This window comes from Cygnus atratus, chromosome 1 (genome assembly GCF_013377495.2).
Source record: "Cygnus atratus isolate AKBS03 ecotype Queensland, Australia chromosome 1, CAtr_DNAZoo_HiC_assembly, whole genome shotgun sequence".
Taxonomy (NCBI): domain Eukaryota; kingdom Metazoa; phylum Chordata; class Aves; order Anseriformes; family Anatidae; genus Cygnus; species Cygnus atratus.
Genome location: NC_066362.1, coordinates 41,447,034 through 41,466,963, shown reverse-complemented (window position 1 = coordinate 41,466,963; position 19,930 = coordinate 41,447,034). Strand labels below are relative to the sequence as shown.

At 33.7% G+C, this 19,930-nt stretch overlaps 1 protein-coding gene across 37 annotated transcripts in view; it reads right to left on the bottom strand.

The window, feature by feature from the left end:
• NAV3 (neuron navigator 3) overlaps positions 1-19,930 on the bottom strand; it is a 494,795-nt gene that overhangs the window by 153,634 nt on the left and 321,231 nt on the right. For 28 of the 37 annotated variants that reach the window (XM_050715385.1, XM_035544026.2, XM_035544019.2 and 25 more), the window contains 2 exons: positions 8,583-8,655; positions 4,988-5,165 (listed from right to left, as the gene is read on the bottom strand). In XM_050715385.1, the coding sequence (XP_050571342.1) occupies positions 4,988-5,165; positions 8,583-8,655 (251 nt within the window). Of the gene's footprint in view, positions 1-4,987; positions 5,166-8,582; positions 8,656-10,521; positions 10,885-19,930 lie in introns of those variants that run through there. The other 9 variants (XM_035544050.2, XM_035544044.2, XM_035544046.2 and 6 more) reach the window with 4 other exon arrangements.

The window sequence follows — 19,930 nt, the reverse complement described above, 5'->3', positions numbered from 1 at the left end:
AGCAAAGTGAAGCATAAAAATATAATGTAACCATTGTTGTCATATATCTGTACTGACAGATATAAATAAGGCCACCAGCACGGTATTTTTTTTTAACAAAATCTCAAAGCAGCAACAAAGTCATAACTAAATAGTGAAGTGCCTACCTCAGATTTTGAAGTATTCAATTCCCACAACTAGTCATACAAGAATGTAGGAAATTTTAGGATAAAAAGAAATCAGAAATCCTATTTAAAACTGTTCTCTCCCCTGAGTTACCATTTATTATTTACCACAGACTTTTCCACTAATTGTCTAAATCATTTTAAGAGTTCTTATACTTAGCAGTACAAAATTACAGTCTACCATATATAAAACATATTCTTTGCAATGAAATTCCATTTACCATAAATCAACTTTCTTCTTTCTTTTTACATTTTAATTTGAAATTTAGCTGTTGTGCTTAGAATTACATAGGCCAATGATACTCTTTCACATGCAGAATCTTGCACGCTTCTGTGTGTACACTTTTCACAATTCTGAGCTTGGTTAGGGACAGATTACATGGGATTAGGAACACAAAAGTGTTGTCACACTGACCAAATGTAGATACATTTGTTAGGACCTGAGAATAATATAACTTAAGAGTATCTGCAATTATAAAGACATACTTTCAAAGACTTTAATCGTAACATGAAATGTGAAACGGAGTGTTTTTAAAAAGTAAAAAGTCTGTAAAATATATAGAAAGCAAAAAGTCTGTAAAATATATAGAATCATAGAATCATAGAATATCCCAAGTTGGAAGGGACCCATAAGGATCAACAAGTCCAACTCCTGGCACCGCACGGGTCTGCCCAAAAGTTTAGACCATGTGACAAAGTGCACGGTCCAGACACTTCTTAAATTCAGACAGGCTTGGTGCAGTGACTACTTCCCTGGGGAGCCTGTTCCAGTGTGCAACCACCCTCTCGGTGAAGAACCTCTTCCTGATGTCCAGCCTAAAATTCCCCTGCCTCAGCTTCACACCGTTCCCACGGGTCCTGTCACTGGTGATAACAGAGAATAGGTCATCTGCCTCTCCACTCCCTCTCGCGAGGAAGTTGTATACTGCGATGAGGTCCCCCCTCAGCCTCCTCTTCTCCAGGCTGAACAGGCCCAGTGACCTCAGCCGCTCCTCATACATCTTACCCTCTAGGCCCTTCAGTATATAATATAGTATAATATTATATATATATTATATATACATATATATAAAATATTAATATTAATATAATATAATATAATATATAGTATATTTGTTTTGGTTCTGCCTGTATGTGCACACACATATGAACAGGTACACACTAAGCATATTTAAATTTACATAATGGTTCAAAAATATTTTTTGTCATCTACCCATAAGATAATTTTCAGAAAGTATTTTAAAATTTAGTCAAAATAGCTTTGAAGAACTAAGCTATTACTGAGTAAACATGAATGTGCCATTGTCTACTGTGTTCATTATCTCACTTCTGCCCTACTAATGAAGTGATTTTACTTGCTCCTCTGGAAAATCCAAAAGAACTATTGCTAGGTAATAAAGGACCACAGACCAAATTAATGGAAAAGAATTTCTGTTATGTGTATTTCCCAAATAATTTTCCCAATATATACACCATATACTTTTCACAGTATAAAATGTAAGAAAACAGAACATATTAAGAATTTTTAAAGGCACATTTAGAACTGCAACAGGCTAATAGAGAAAGGGAGTCATTGCTGCATTATAAACTTGTAATAAATTGTCTTTAATATGAAATAGCTAGTTTTATCACCACTATTTTAGAAAAAAAATGCAAAATTACTCTATTATTGATATAAGTTAGATTATCCATTATTGGGTTAATAATTATTTGTAACAACATAGGAAAAAAATGTGACTTTATTACACACCTTAGGTTTTACTACTTCTTATTATTCTTCATTCAATGAAAGAGGAAGGTTCAAGAATCTGTATGAAAATACTTTTTTTCTCAAACATATCTAAAAGTCTCAAGTGTCAAATGAAACAGTATATAAGTTCACAAGGACCTTCTGGAAAGTCTGCCCTTAAATCAGTCAGTCATGGAATCATAGAAGCATAGAATGATTTGGGTTGGAAGAGACCTTTAAAGGTCATCTAGTTACCCCTGTAATTAATGCTGAGACATGGTCGCCATGAAAGCAATCATATTTTAGAAATTAGCCTTGTGAGACATGTAAGCTACCTGTCCACAGCAAAAGGCAGGCAAGATGAATCCCATCAAAGGAGTTGTCTTCTATTAATTTAATATTTTGGAAATAATGGAATCTAAATGGAATCCTCTATTTACTCATTACTAGCTTAAGACTAAAAAGGCTGCTTGGAAATCATTTTGATTTTCCAAAATATGTGCTTTGATGGAAAAAAATATAGAGTTAAATTATATGATTGCTATGAAGGGAAGGCTTGCTAAGTCTTCTATACGCAGTTTAAATCAAAAGACACTTGTATATGCACATGTATTTGAGGAGACCGTATTTTTCAAATGCAGTAATTTCTTCTTAGAAGTGGACATGTAATTGTAATTTCCTATTATTACTTCAAAACAATGGCAAATGAAAGAGAAAATTTATATTAAAAAAATCCATATATTTCTATATATTTGTATTTCTGTTTGTTTCTAAGTTCTGGAGTTCCTTGTTTTGCTAACTGCTCAGAATACTAGAAGCATTTATAACAGAAGATAAAAATCTTTCATTCAGACACTTTTCAGAACTAGGGACCTTTCTTTATCTTTACAGCCTTTATGGAAAATGTATGGGTAGAGAAAATCTTACTCTCTCAGACAGTACAGAAATTTCTGGTGAGAAAAATTCAATTTATGTGTATGTGAAAGGAAACAGACAAAATCTTGCATTCAGTTTATAGGTAGGAAATAAGAAAGACAGTATTAATCTTGGCATAACAATTTTTTACATTGAAAAATTTTGTAGCTGAAATATGATTATAAATAACTATCAACAATATGTATATAAATATAAAGGAATGAGGTGATGTTACACTCCCAGCATTAAAGTAGGAAGTCTAAAGCACACTGATGGAAGTAGAAATCCCGTTAAACCATCCTGGGATGTCACTTTATGAAAGTATGAAAACTGGGATTCTGGACACAGAAAGATTGCCTTTCTCCATAATGAAGTATGTTCATAGCAAAGGAGAAGAGGAGAAATACGCACTGAAGGACCGTGAGATCTTGGGAAATTATAATGAAAGGAAAGCTTTATAAAATTCCATCCCCCCTTTGCCGACCGTTCCTGAGCAGACAAAGGACTAGTGTGCAATCGCTGTCTTCCAAATCATAAACAACTCCTTTGCTCCAAGCTTTTTTGGACAAACAGAATTCCTTGCAATAGTGGTGATATACAAAGGAACATGATAACTATTTTTATTAAAAATACACCATGGCTAAATTGGAAAAGCAGAAAATGTTTCAGTTTTACTAAATTCTAAACAAAACCCAATAACCAAAGGTATTTGCATACAGCTGGCTAAGCCCTTAATTCCACTGATTAAAGCAGTGAACACTTCTAGACCCGCAATCAAAATATCTTCCTTATGATAGAAAACAACATCTGATTTCTGAATAACAAGATGTTATGTCCTCTTAAATGTCTTACAGAAAGCAGAAAATCAACTTCAGAAAATGTTCAGAGTGCTTAGAGTCTTCCCAGATGGTGCCGTAATTCCCTAGATTACATGTTAATAGCAAACTTCACAGAAAAAGCATTCAAAGAGATTAATTTTCAGAAGCAAAGAAAAAAAAATGCATTCACATTGTAGTGTCCCAGGCAAATGCAAGTGTATCTTAATTTTTGTATCAAATGAGGTAATCAGAAATGCCACCAAAAACATTTTGCTATAAATTTATTTTTATAACATTCTTAGTTTCAGGGCAAAGATTTCTATTGGGCTGAAGTGCAAAAGGTTTACTCAACTGAAGAAATAGGCTGTTTACTATAAACAGGAAAGTGTATTTTAGATGTTAAGGACTCAAGAACCAAAATTTAATTATTGTAGTCTGATACTTTTACTCATGGATTTATCACATTCTAGATATGCAATTGTTAATGAAGTATGCAAAATCTTTTAAACAAGAAAATATTAAATCAAACAAGTACAAACAAGTATTAATACCTACAGAGCAATGTATAAAGTTCTTCATTAAAAGTTCACTTTACATAGCCCTATATGAGAATAGCTTTTTTTTTTTTTTTCCTTCCTCAGTAAAGTATACTTTGAAAACACTCTTTCCATTTGAATAGAAATTTGTACTTAAACTGATTCTTTTGTCATGGCCAATAGGCAACGACTTTCTGAAAATATTTGTTCAGCTTCCGTCCGAGAATAATGTAATTCAACAGTTAAGTTTTCTGTTGAATTTCTTGCTTTACTAACTATATCTTAAATTGTCCTCTTAAAAGAAACAAAAAACTTCTTCAAAGTAAAAAAAAAAATCAAAAACCACACGAATAGAATTAGGCACTCAAAAACACAATGCATGGGAACAAAAAGATTTTATAATAAATGAAACTATTGTGTCTTTCCTCTATTTTGCCTCCCCATGTGAGGAAAACATGAAAATAATCAGTATTCTAACCTGAGGATGTGCTAACCATCTCTTACTGTGCAAAGGACTGTAGAGACAAATATGAAGAATGCCTTGAAATTAACTAAAAATTGAACTAAATTTAATTGGGAAGGTTTTCTGCACTCACCGTAGCTTTACTCTCAAGAAGTGCAAGCGTAACACCAAACAGACACTTAAATAAATATTGTTTTCCTACATCTATTGCAAAAATAACTGGTACAAAAATAAAAATTAAGAAAAGCTAGTCTTTTAAGCTTTTTTTTAGGTGAACTATTTTTTTTTCCACAAGAACATCTCCTTTTTGAACAGGCAAATAAAAAGTTTTTACACATAAGAAAATTAACTTTTTAACCTACCTCGACTGCATATCTTGGTGTGTTTTGGACTGGCTGCTTTCAGCTGCAGGTGAAGGGACTTGCTGTTGTAGCTCCACCAAAGACTGATAGTACTGTTGCTGATGATGTTGCTGCTGTTTGTACCGAGACAAACTGAAAAACAGCCCTAAAATGGCTTTCAAATTTCCATTCCTTATTTCTATTAAAAAAAAAAAAAGAGAAATGAGTGAAAACTGTGGTTTTACACTTTCAGCTTTGTAACAGTTTCATACTCAAACATTTATGTACATAAACCTATAATGCTTATGCCTTTCTGCATTTATCTCTACAATTGGGGACATGTTAACTGTTGCTGATGTTATTGTTTGTTATCTTCAATTATTTATGTGTCATTGTTGCAAGAAACACATCTCCATAATGTCCACATGATGAGTCAAATGTGCGTGGTCATAAAGAAGGTTAAACCTAACCTTATATAATGTATATAATCTCAAGTGAATACAGTACACAGACGCAACAAAGTACAAGGATTCTCGGGAAGCAGGGAAGCTTCTTTTACAACTAGTAAAATCTGAATTCTTTCTGGCTTTAGGAACACTCCCTTCTAACTAGTTGCTTTCAATTCCTCTTCTGGATTCTTGGTAAAATTCTGTGCACAGTGGAAATAAATAATGACTGCTAAAAAAATTGAAAAGAGTTGGTAACAACCTCGTTCGTAAGTGTATATGCATTCACAAGAATTAGTAAGGAACATAAGAGACGCAGATTAATGGAAAACAACCATAAAAAGAGGTGACCATAAGGTGTGTGATTATATCTCTGAACTTTCCAGTTACACGATTTTCTAGGTTTCTATGTCAGACTGCCAGTACTGATTAATAAAGACTTCAAAACTACAGCTTTCACTTGAGGCTAAAATAGCTTCCCATATGAAATTCTGTTGACTCAAAGTAGCATCCTCATGTATCCCATTCCTTTTTCTTTGTCTTTGCCCAGCCTGAGATAAAGGTTTTAAAAGGCTAATGTTATTCTTTGCTCATAACAGATCTCTGTGTCAGAAAAAGACGACTCAGGGGGCTTTAATGAAATTATCTGCAGCACTTAGGTCTGTTCATATCTTCATTATTAATTTTCTTTGGCACTGGGCTTCTTGTGAAAGGTTTTCATTAGGCCAGTAGACTTGTAACCTAACATTACAATCTTTCTGTCTTTCCTGCAAATCTGAATATTGTGTTGTATGTGCTACATAGCCTTTCTGAGGTAATGTTTAAAACACGGTTTATAAACAAGCACTGTCATATTAATGTATTTTAAACCATATTAATTTCCTTTTAATAAAATTATGTGAAATGTTAACGTATACATGAACAGACCATCAAACATTGTAGCCCTTAGACTCTCGGTCTTTTCTCAAAAGCAAACACATCCTGGACTTCACCATGTACTTTGCAAAATGGAAATTTGTTCTGAGTATCCATACTTCCTCTTCTTCCCTGTGAAGATGAAAATTCTAATACGTACTGAACTCTTGTAGGGAAGAGGAGGGGAGTGTTTTACTTAGTAGCAACTGGTTTATTATTTATCATTTGGGTTCTCCAGTACAGACTTTGCAGTCAAGACTGGAAAACAACTTTGGTTCTAGACCTCCTTGCTCAAGTGTTGAAATGAGGTAGGAAACTGGTTGTGAAATCTTTAATCTTTGTTAAGATCATTGTTTACGGTTCCAGAAACTGTCTGAAGGATGCATTAATAAATGACCCAATTTATGTGACAAGACACATTCACCAAAGCCTATTATGAGAAACAGCCTTACCTGTTTCTAAACTTAATTTTAAACATAAATGTGCTGACAAAACACTATGAAGGTAACCTGATAATTTAATGATAAAAAAGCATGCCAGCTTTTCTCAATTCCTTCCCCTCAAGCAAATTGTTCAGGACTGTACGTGCTAGAAATGGTATATTTAAAGGAGTCACACTTCTGTGTCAGTTTGCACTAATGTCACTACAAAGACATTAGATTTATACTGGACTCACGACTAACTGCAAAACAGCAAAACTTGTTTTAATCTTACGTCAGAACTCAAAGTCTGCCTTATTAAAATTCTGTTTTAAAGATTAATAAAAGTGTTTTTAAAATAGTCCTTGCATTTAAAACTATATAGCAATATTGCTTTTGGTAGTATTTGCACTTAATGCCAAACAGTTGAAGCTTCTATCTTTTAAAAATTATTTTCCAAAGCAAAAAAAAAGGTATGAATGAAGGCATGTATTACAGAATGCAATCCAATTTTAATTTTATGAAGTAGAAAGGAAAACGGGTGTTGTATTGTGTCATGGTATCAAACAAAGAGTATTCTCATGTAATAAATTTATGCTCTTCACAAATCTGATTCTTATTTTGTATGCATGTAAAAATAGTCTTTGCTGAAAAATTGAGTTCTAAACAGCTTTGAGATGAATGGCAACATGTAAATATTCAGTATCCCATCATCATATCTACAGTATATACAGAGGTTCCTTTGAATCAGTTAAGGATCTTTCCATAATTTGAGAAGTATAGAAAAAGAGACAGTACATATGTTATAGTTATGATAAACTTCTGTTAAGATACTGGAAAGGTACTAGATAGTGAAGGATGACAATGGTGAGTTAATTGAGTTAATTGAGTTAATTTTAAAATCAAACACTAGCTATATCATTCAAGATTTTTCTTCTGTGATCCAAAAATCAATGAAATTTACCATCTCTAAAAAAAAAAAAAGGTATTTTGCCTTCTATCTTTTAGTTGTACCATGTGCAAAAATAATATAAGGTTGCATCTTGTTAGTAACTAAAAGCTTCAGCAGCCACGGAGGTCAAAGGGATTTCGAAGATGCATAGCAGCTTGCAGAACTACTTAATCCTTTACAGGCCAAAATCTTGTATCCATTGTATTAATCTACAAGATAAAGTATCCACCTGACTTAATTTTATATTAATATGGCAAACATTACATATTAATTAAAAGTATTGGTATTTTAATGGTTTTGATTTTATACATTTATAAGTGTATCAGGCAAGGACTAATATATTAAAAAAGGTTATAATATAAGCAGCAAGACCATTTGCTCGTTCACTTAATACATTATATCAAAATAATGCAATAAATTTCATAGGCATCCTTACAACATTACTACTGGTAATAAATGCTCTTAAAAAATAGTATTCCATGAGTTTACACATCTGAGCAAGATTTTTACATCGATGTTTGTAGTTTTGAAACCCATACACAAACCCATACATGAGAAATGTATACATGGAAAAAACTCTACCTATCTGATATTGTGGAGATAACATGAAAAGATTAATATATTTGAACATAAAGATATTATTTTAAAATGTGCCTTAGGTTTCATAAACATACTGAATTTCTTGGTTCATTTTCAAGGGAAAATTAAAGGGAAATCTAAATTTTTCTCACACTCTCTCTCTCACTGTAATGTAGTAATCTACGTTTGAATTCCACTCAAGACAGCTGCAGTTTGGTATGGAAGTACAAATAATTTGTATTATGAAAATTAATTTTCAGGAAAAAAGAATCCAATGATTTGTTCTGATGATCTGCTTCTCTTACCTTCCGCAGAAAGACCTTGGACATTTACGCCTCTGGCTGCCAGAAAGCTAAGGCAAACATCAACATTCTCAATCTGCAATATGAACAGAAATAACAAGCAGCATAAGACTATTTGACAAAATGTACTAAAGTGAAAATGTAGGGAGAAAAAAAAAAAAAAAAGAAACAGCCCAGGAATGAATACTTTACATTCATCGCATACTACAGCTCTTTACCAAAGTTTAGCAAGAATGATTACTCCTAATTGGGGAACTGATATAAAGCTTTCATTGTCCACTTTGGTGCTTAAAAACAATTCATAAATGCCCAATCCAGAATGGCATGCTGGCAAATCGGCAACCCACCTACTTAACATAAAATTGGATTTGATACACTACAAACAAACAGCAATGAAAGCATCCGTACGGGACACTGAATATATGTCTGGAGATGTGGGTGACTGAGTGAGCTGAAAAAATGAAAGTATAAACATCCAACAAATGTTTTGGCAAAAGTATTTCGTTGGAGTGATGTAGAATTTTGTGAAAATGATGTCACAGTGATCTCTTATTCTCTATTTTTGTCCTTCAAATCTCACGCTAAAAAAATTTAATTTAATTAAAGTTTATGATACCCTGAAAAGTGCTCACTTAGGAAAGGACATGTTGCACTACTGCTGATGGTTTAGAAGAATTTTACAGTTGCTACAGACAGCTTTAGGGAAGAGCAGAAAAAAATGTAGCCTAAATATAGACCAATAAAAGGATCACAATTCTGCCTGTACAATGACTAGTCACAGCATTAAATTAACTCTTTTTATGTTTCTATTCTTCAGTTTAGGGAGCCAGAATGTTCCAAAAAATTCATTTAAATTACTGTCCCTTCCTGCTTTCCCCCTCCCTCCCAGGTTCTATGAAGCAAATACTAGGTATAAATGTAACATCTCTCAATTAACAACTTTGTATGTCGAAAAATGTTCTTATCAACACAAAATAATGGTGTTACACATACACAAATTTAACAATATTATTTAAATGCCTATTTTCATTGAAAAATATTAAAAGAAATAAGGAAAATTCAGCACCAAAACCATAAACCTGGAGTAGATCAAGTCCAAGCACTTAATTTTATTTTAATGTTTACCCATTTTACAAAACTTCATATGAGCAGCTTTCGACCCTTATAACATGAGGGATAAATTCATTCCTGGAATGAAAACTCCTTTATTGTTGACAGTATCTTTTCTAGCCTGAGAGGAGGGCGTAACTATTATTATCTTTCTATGATTGCAGTTCTGCCTTTATTCTTAGCAAATATTAGTAGCTAAAAGGAATAGAAACATTCGTTTTACTACTGACCCTAGAAGTATATAATATGAGTTTACACAGACTTTCTTGACCCACAGGTAGTTTTTATGGACATATAAGCGTCTACAAAACTTTTAGATATGAGTTTGTTAAGCACACTAAACTCCAGTAGCAACAACATCTTTTAAAAAGTCTTCTCCTACACTTATTTAACTGTTTTTAAGAACATGTTACTATATATAGGGAACGATAAATAATCTCTCTCCTAAATCAATTAAAAAAAAAAAAAAACAACTCTGCAGCTAACTCTTATTAAAGTTACTGTTAAGTTGGGGTTCACAATTAAGCTTTCATAAATCAGTTTGGCTGGTGTCACCAATCTGTATATCTGTGAAAGTGGTATAACCATTCCTCTAAATCAATAAGATTACTCCAGCTCAGCTCTGGCCAAGCACTGTACTTGCAGATACTCAGGCATTAACTATCATTTTCTTAAATGTTTATGTAGCTGCACATCACGATAAATACATAAATAAATAGATAAATAAATAGATAAATAAACTAGGTCATTTCATAAGAGAGAGTGATGTGACACAGCCAAGTGAGTTGAAAGTTGGCTGCAGCTAAAATGGGATGATATGCTTCTTCCTCACCTCCTCCTCCCAGGCGTGGGGCCCTGCTGCTGCCACCTCGTCTGGCTTCAACACTTCTCTGAGCACACTGGGAGCTGACTCAGTGCAGAAAACTCACCCAGCAAAACAGGCGATCTTATTTTAGTCACTCCGGTTTCCTATGCAGTCACATGAGCACAGGAGTCAGTGGAGGACAGGGTGTGTCCAAGCCTGAGAAAGGCATGATTTGGGAGAGGATGTGGAAGATGGGGAGGAGGGAAAGGGAGATTGAGCCACTCCTGATGGCAACAGCAAGGAATTGGGCTGGCTCTGTCCTGACCTCCAACTACACACCTGGATCAGCCATGAAAATAAAGAATACAATGAGAATATCTGTACTTGACCTTTAAACAATGTCAACTACAGAAGAAACCAATTCAAATGGCAATTTTCCTGTCCCAAAGAATTTAACAGAAATTAAGTTTTGTTTGGATATAAACTGTATAACTTAGACCCTCTCTGAACTTTCAAATCAACCTTAATGTAGAACTTCAAACTATTACTACTACTTTGAAACTACTTCAAAGATGGGAAATTTTGTTCTGACACTAAGTACTAGAAGCTAAAGGGAAAAAAAAAAACCACAAAAAAACAGACTGAAGTAAGTAATGCTCACCTCCAAATAACCAAATCAATACTTCCTAGCAGATCTCCTAGAATAACCAAGGCATTTTTCATAATGGGCATGTGTTCTCTGCAGTAATTCAGGAGGCCATCGCTATAAACAACATGTAATTTGATAGGGCCCACTTAAACCTTTAAGTGCTATGAAAACATCTCAATATCTACCTGCAATACTAAATATTTAGAAAATAATAAGCCTAAGTCTTAACATACATTTCAGATGAAAAATAATTAAAATTAGTTATCTTCTAGAAATGGTGCCTGGTTATTTTACGTGTATACATCTACTTGTACATGTCTTTGAAATCACATCTCTTAAACTTGCAGACAAATCAAGTCATTACTATTAACACCAATGACTTTATATACTGCAGAACTACAAAGAAAATTCTGTTTTGCTTCATGGTTCACCAAGAGATCTGCAACACAAACCTTAAGTCCAAAGTCATTCCTGTTGGTGGTGCTGCATGAATTAATAACAGAGGCCAACTTTCAGACAATAGACTGTGGCTGCAGTGTTAGCTTTATAATAAAGTCTTGTTCTGGCTTGTGAATTGAGCGTTTGGTGTGGCAACTCACAGCCACATAATACACAGAAAATGTCAGAACATAACTCTTACAGTCATTTTTCTGATAATAACTGCAGTTACTATAAAACTCTCAGGAACTGTTAGAAGATTCAATAAGACATCCATTAATACATTTGTGGGTTATTTTCACTTTCTTTCCTTTCCAGTCTAGAAGTTAGCCTGAAAGTTGTCCCATTTTGAAGCTTTCAGTGTGTCTATAAACATTGCTTTAATTACCTACTTCTTGCCTTGGCAAACCACAGTTAGTCTTTGAACTCAAACCCTAGCAGCCCCAAACACTTTTTATTCAAACTTACCAACAGATGAGAGTAATTTTTCAATTACAAAAGCTCTAAGAGATTTCAAGGAGTTTCTACTCCTCAATACTGTTTCAATCAAGAGTGGTATGAATCCCTGAAGCCCATGTTTATTTAAGTAGTTAGTGGTGGCATTATTATACACTGGGGTAAACTCTTACGAGTGCTAACACTGCATATATAGAAATCTACCTGCTTAAACATCAAGGACTAAGGATTTTGCTTTGTAATACTTCATATAGACGCCAGACAAATTTTATGAAATATGCCCACAATTTTGTAATGAATTTTACTTTCAAACAGCACAAGTTCACAACAGAGGTGATGTTTCCCATTAACATGAACAGTATCATAAGAAATACAAAGTGTTGTAGCAGATGTAGTTTGCTTCAGTACATAAATCAGGATACACAGATCCCAAATCTTACATATCAAGACACAGAAAGTGAATCAAAATTTGCTTGTATTGATAAGAACATAGCTTGTATTGCTTAATTGCTAAGAACATACTGCTGCTGAACTCACATCACTGTTACTCACAAATATTATTTGTTTCAAATCACTTAGTTTATACTAAAGGTTCAAAAGACTGAAGGAAATGAAGTGTGTTGAATAACAGATTTACCACATTAAAAATATTAAAACCTAAAAATGGAATAATTAAATAATTAATGATATAATACATCTTCATTGCCATGTAGGTATTTGTCCACCTAGCTACTCAAATAAAAATGTTGAAAGCCAATCAATATTACATGAGACTGCTTGTCAGAGGTAAACAAAGACTATCATCTCTAATAATATAACCATTTCCTTGTCAAAACTGAAGAATAATTTATCCTATTCTGAAATGTAGTTCCAGCTTCATGGGTGCAAGTAAACTCAGCTAAGAGGATGATAATTTAGGAATTTAGATATGTAGGCATCATCAGATAACATCATTTGATACTTATTAAATTAAGCCTCCTGAATTATGCTTTTTAAGTATTAAGCTGCTTGTGTAAATCAAATCCTTTTAATGTTGTTCGTACACATAACCTTGTGAAAAATGCATCTGAAATACTTACACCATAAATAGTAGTGAGTCCCAAGATACTTCTACACCCACATTTTAGGGGATTATATTTAAAACAATTATGTACAAATAAGCAGCAATATCACAACTGCAACACTATTATTACATTATATGGCATACAAAGAAGATACATTGCAAAACTACTGTAACATATTACATGCTGTAGTTGTGGGTAATCTGCTTTTGACTGGTAGCTTTTTGAATTTTTACTGACTGAAATAAATCACTAAACCAGACTGTGGGACTTGCATGTAGATAAACAGTAGTACTTAATACCCAGCAGTCTGCAGACTTACAGGAAGAGCTCATTTGTGGGATTGTACTCACCAGTGACTCAACATATAGAATATGTCTATTTTTTTTAATAATTATTTCTGCTGTTACCAAGACTAGTTTTCATCTCTTTTGTCTGGCAGACAACACTTTCTTCACTTCCAAGCATCAATTTAATTGTGGGCTACTCAGAAGACAAGTAATGATGACTAATACAGCATGATGTTCTTCTGTATTTGTAAGAGGCTCTGAAAAATATCTTGGCTTGACTAATTTTTTTCTTGTTGACTTTATGACAGCATAGTTTATGAGAACATACAGATGTATATGTGAGTTGAGATTTGTCTAGTTCTGGCAGGATTAGTCCTGAAGAACCGAACACGCTCTACACATATATGCTTCCAAATTTCTCTTGATTATTTTGGAATCAAATATAAAACTGTAATTTCTGTCAGCACATCATTCTGCACTATCTTCCATAGCTCTGTATGTGTTTTGACATTCTGAACCACAACATAAAGCCCCAAATAAAACCTGGTAAAAGGTTTGCTTTGTAAAAATTTCACCAATGTTTCTGATGGCTGATTTTTTTATTTTATTTCTTTTAATGAATATTGAATAGACGTCCTTTGGGATTAGAACTATGGCATGAGATATTCTTCAAATCCACTTCACCAGCAAGATTTATTCTTAAATAATTTCCCCAGAGTATTAATCTGATTTGAGAGCTGTATTTCATTCTTTCACTTTCATATGGATGTTCATCACTAAGATGAGCAGGAGGTTAATGGATTTAAATGAATTAAAAAGCAGAAAATTATGCATTTTTACCACACAGTGCATTCTCATTCAAGTTCTGTAGTGCTAGTAGAATCAAAACCAAATAAAAACACAAATCAGGAATTAAAGATAGCATACTGGACTCTAAATATTCACAATACATAGCCTGTATAAAATGAATAATGAAAAATGGAAGAGCAGATCTTATTTGTATTTCTGACTTTCACATGGACACAAGGACAGAGAAATACTACCTTTAGAGTTCTGGCTACTGGTTTAGTCTTAGCTCTGGTCTTAATTGTGGATTCTAAAAAGTACAGAGATTCAGGCAAGCAACCGAGACATGTTTGTGTGTGGATAAAAGCATTTCTTGTGCACATTTTGGAGCCAGGAAGAGTATGAAACTGTCCATGTAGATTTAGTTATATGGAATGACTTGGAAGAAATGGAAAAATATTTCCAGGTACGTGGCCTACACTCTCATCCTCACTCGCATAATAGGGAGCAGTATGAGACTAGGTCACATACATTCTAACATCTACTTATTAAAAGTAAAAACAAACAAACAACAACAACAAAAACTCCACTACCTGGAATATCTACTTTTTGGCCAAATTTATGATTTTGAATAGCCTGCTACACCTAAAGCTGTTGTCAGAGATTAAGAAAGACAAGTTTATTTCAGTTTCTGTTCATTGTTGACTCATACATTGCACACAGTGCAACTTGGGCCCAAACACACGTCCCTGCTAGCCAGTTTACTCCAAGGAGGTTCTGCTGAAGCCAACAGCATCATCCTAGATTAAAACTGGTACGGCAAAATGGATTACCCTGTCCAATATCTTTATCCATCTGCCTATCCATTCTTTAAATGCCACATTTCCAATAGTGTTTGGGAGTCTGGGTGATTCTTAAATGATGACAGAAATAATATTTGGCATTGAGAACCCTCTTTTGTTCTTCACTTGAAAACAGACGTTTAGCACACTTCAAGTTCTTCTCACCTCTTCAGAAAAAGAAAATTTTTAGAAAAATTTTCAAAGGGTAATACAATTAAAATATAAAAACTCCCTAATGATTTTTCATTGTATATATTTTGTGATACAAAATGTACCTGATTCAGAAAAAAAATAAGAAATATTAATTGTAAAATATGGTAATTATTTAGAAAAATACCAATCAGTAACCTAAGTCATCAAAAGAAACACCTTCTATGCCATGCATTCATTACATTCAGTTTGGCACTGTTGATGATTTACCTGTATTCTGAGAAAAGTTGTCATGAAATCGTATTTGAAAAATTTGTATAGGATTTTCACTACACTGTTATGTTATCCACAATAGGTGAATAGGTGATTCCTATGTGTTCCAAAGGGGAGGATCTTGTTACAGAAACATTATTATTGTTGTTGTTGTTATTGTTATTATTACTATTATTATTATTATTATTATTCAGATTTATCTCTACTAGAACTGGAACTAAAAAATAGTGTCTAAGACTTTCAAAGGGTCCAACGGGAAATAAACTCTTATGGTCTCATTTTGCAAGTATTATAGTCATACTATAGTAAGCAAACTGTTTTCTTTTGATATTGCACAAGTTAAACTAGTTTAACACATCTGAATACAAGCCATCTGCTTTCTTGTCTCTTTTACATTTACAGTTGGGCATGCTTATCAACATATTTATGTGTTAATATATTCATAATAAAAGATCTTGATTCTTGAGCAGGACTATCTGAAAGTCTTACATTTTTATCAAGATTCCCTGTAAAGAAACTGCATGCACTATTATCTGTAAAGAAAAAGACGGTTTTTACTACTACTACTACTACTCGGTATGGGACAGTCTGAAGAGCTGAGAATACACCCAAACACTTCCAAATCCTGATGGAAATGGGATGGGAATAAATGTGACCTGCAGTAACAGGAAACTTACACTGACCCTACTGAGGAACCTCTTTAGTTTCATATTTGTAGTCTCTGTGCAAGATGCTGGTATGGCAGGCTGAATGCGGCACTGTCACCTTGACCTATGACTACTCAGACCTGATTAAATTTGCCATGAAGTCTTGGTTCACCTTGGGGGTGAAGCCAAATGAAATGAGGGAAACTTGAAGAAAGGGAAAATTGTGAGATAAGCAAACTCTCCAGTAAAATCTGCAGAAATGCAAAGAAGAGAAGAGACTAAAAAATTACATTATTTCTTTTTCTGATTGTTTATTTCCCATGAGCTTTTAACATGATAGCTTATTATGATATTTTTTTTGTAACTGTACTGGAAGGCAATGTCAAGTTTCACTGGGTGGTGTAAATTTGAAAACCCACCCTAGTAAAACAGGTGTTAGTAGTCCTGCTGGGAGATATTAAGTGTGTTCTGCTGACTTGCTGTTGTACGTGGCCAGTTACCTCACCCAGATGCAAGGGACATTCCATTTTTCTGTGGAAATTATAATACATTTCAGGGTGTTAAGCAAATCCACTGACACGCACATAGATTCAGCTTAAATTTTCTAACAAACTCCTAATTACTTGCAGTACAAAAATCTAAGGATCATTTAATGAAAATAAGTATCAGTGTACTATGTAACAGCAGTCCAAAAACTGTTCCAAACTCAGCACTGACCATAAATGCAAATTAAAAAATGATTTACTGGAGGCATTTGAGGAAAATTTTACCTTGGAGGATAATAACTATTGGTATATAGAAGGCCTCCCAGGCAAAAAATTTTTAGGAAATGATGCCGGAGTTATTTAATTATTAGTTTTTTTTTGTTTGTTTTGTTTTGTTTTTTCAGAAAAGGATGATGGTGTTATTTAAAACTGTAATACCTTCCACTTCCTTTTTCCAACAAATATGAAGAAACACGCACACCAAATTCTTCCATCATGCACTCCAAACACAAAATATGAACAGTAAATTCAGAAATGCTAAGCAAGTTAACTTCCCAAATACTTGGAAAATTCAACATACATATGTACTGACATGCTGATGAAAGAATGTATGAGGTCACTATTAAGGTTAGAGTATGAGCTGGGGTGTGTATTGGTTTTAAGAAAATGCAACAGTGGGAAACAGATTCTTTTTGGCACATATTATTGTCAATCCTGTCAGGAACATGAAAGTGACAGCTGGTGTGGGAGATATTTTACCTAGTCCCTAATCTGGTGCTTGGAAAACTTAGAGTGAAGGAGAGGTAGTCTCTGTGATGTCAAATGCAATTTTTTTGGCGCGTGTGTGTATTGTATGTATTTGTATATGCCAACAAAGAACAAAGTCAATGAACAATTGAGTTACTCTCAATAAAAGTTTAAATTCTAATCATAATTTTAGGATAGCCAAACAGATGATTATGAACATCATCTTGACATTCTTACATTAAAACAAACCTTAGAGACCCCAAAAAAACAATTAATAGAATACAGACTTTTACTCTGCTCATCTCCAGCGGTGCATTCTTGCTTTTCTCATCTTTTCTTACCCATTCTTCTTTCTGTGTGTTATCTTACATTTGCTCTACCTTGTTCTTTACAACGGTCTCTAGAGCAGACATTGTAAAACACAAAATACAACAATGATCATTTCTAAAGTGATTTTGTGCAGCTATTATAGAATTTTTGAGAAGTAAGTGTTGAATTTTTGATTGGAATACAGTGCTGGACTTGGCCCTGAATAAACTCCTGGCTCTGGATTCAGAAAACCATGAAAGTATTTCAGCATCTTGCATGAATTTTTTAGAAAACTAAAATATGATTCTACGGCAGCCTGGATCAAAAGAAAAGACTAGGCAAAAAAACCTCTTCTGAAGTCTCAAAGTAACTCCCTGCTTTAGTGCTCTCATCTCCACAGGCCATGAACTCTGTGAAAGACCCCTACACATGCACTAAGAACACAAAATTGAAGATAAATGCTACCCCTGGAGGACATTTTTTTAAGGTAGCAATAAAAGGGACTCTGTTTAAACACAGTGTTTTTTAAAGCAGTGCATCACTCTAATGAGTCTGTCTACCATCTTTTTTTTAGTTATGCAATGCTTCTGAGTCAGCAAGGTACCAATGTCTAAATATTTATGGAGCGTGGCAGCTTCAGAAAATTAGAGGGCAACATGAAAATGCACACTTCTTTAAAACAGAGTAGTTTTTCTCCATTAGGTCAAAAGAGAGTCTACAACAGAGCATTCATTTACCAGACTTAATTAAACCTTTGAAAGCATTCCAGTTCTCTCCTTCTCCACGATTTAGTATATAGCAACTTCATTTAGCTCTTAAAAAAAAAAAAAAGCTTTTAGAAGTAAGGGTAATTACAACCAGTGACAGAATGAATTCTTTAAAAGATAAGTAAACAGATAAACTATGGGGTATTTCAATTAATCTCTTGAATTTTGCAAATGGAGTCCATCCCGATGCACTTCATGCTTTCAGACTACACCTCACTCTTGAGTACAGCAGAAGCCATAATGCTACAGCATGTGTGGGAAAGACACCAATTTCTTCTCCTTCTGGCCTTTTGATTTTATAAACATTCTCATGTTTTTCTTAATTAGATATATTTTGCATATTACCCTGAAAAATAGTTATAGAAGATTGATCTCATCAGAAGAAAATTGATAAAAATACTTGTTATTAACAAACTCTAAAAGTACAGAACAGTGGTTTGATCTGAAGTTATATGGTCTTGATCTGAAGTTATATGGTCTTACTGCTGGAACTTAAAGTCCTTGGGAAATTACATGCATGTGAGAACATAACATAAGTTGCTGATTTTCCTTTATGTTTAGTCTTCATTTTACTGACTCAAATTGATCTAAACCTTATAGAAAACTCAAAAGAAACAAAATCAAAGATGAATTGTTGTCACAGGTTATTAAAAGTATTAGAATTAAATCAGAAATCACTAAAAACTATGTGGTTTTATCTCTATGCTGCCTAGCGTTAAAAAAAAAAAAATATATGAAGGATTCAGGCTTTCACTTTGGCTAGTGCACCTGCACATTGTATTTTATACCATGCTTAGCATGATATACAAAGAAATATTGGGACTGAATATATTTTAATATTATGCTCATAAGCAGCCTACTTAGCTATCTACAGATTCAGTATATGACCAAACCAAAGAGAAGCGTTTTCCAAACTCTTCACAAGATCTTGTGTCTAGATGCTCAGTCAAGGAAAATGAAAGCACCTGGATCCACAAAAGGCAATGGGATATCTGCTCTTACATTCAACAGGACCAGGATTTTTCTTGAATTCTTAGCTAAATGTTATAATACAAACATCAGAAGTGCTTGAGCCTGTAAAACGAGGTCTGAACAGACACTTTGCTTGTCCTTTCACTTCCAGTTGTAGCCAATGAAGTATCAAGTGTAGAAGGAAGCGGTGTTTTAAATAGTTATCCAAGTGTTTGCAAGTTCCAAAATACAGACAGTATTATTTGAAAAACAAGCATTTACTGAGCTTTGGAGGAGCCATATATCTTCTAATAAGTTAATTTATACAATGTAACAATATAAATATTTCAAAACTGTTTATGCTAAGAAATTCAAATAGAAGCCTTATATACACAAGAACTGTGAAGACACCCTGGTACATATGTTTGCTGTGGGCTGTTGCTGCTGATCTGTTTATAAACTGAAAGCTTATACAAAAAACCAATTTAAAGTCATTATTGGGAGGAATTACTGAAAAAGTCTGAGAATGACAGACCAAAGAGCTCACAAGACTGGGATGTTGGTGAGCTGACTATGTGTGCAGTT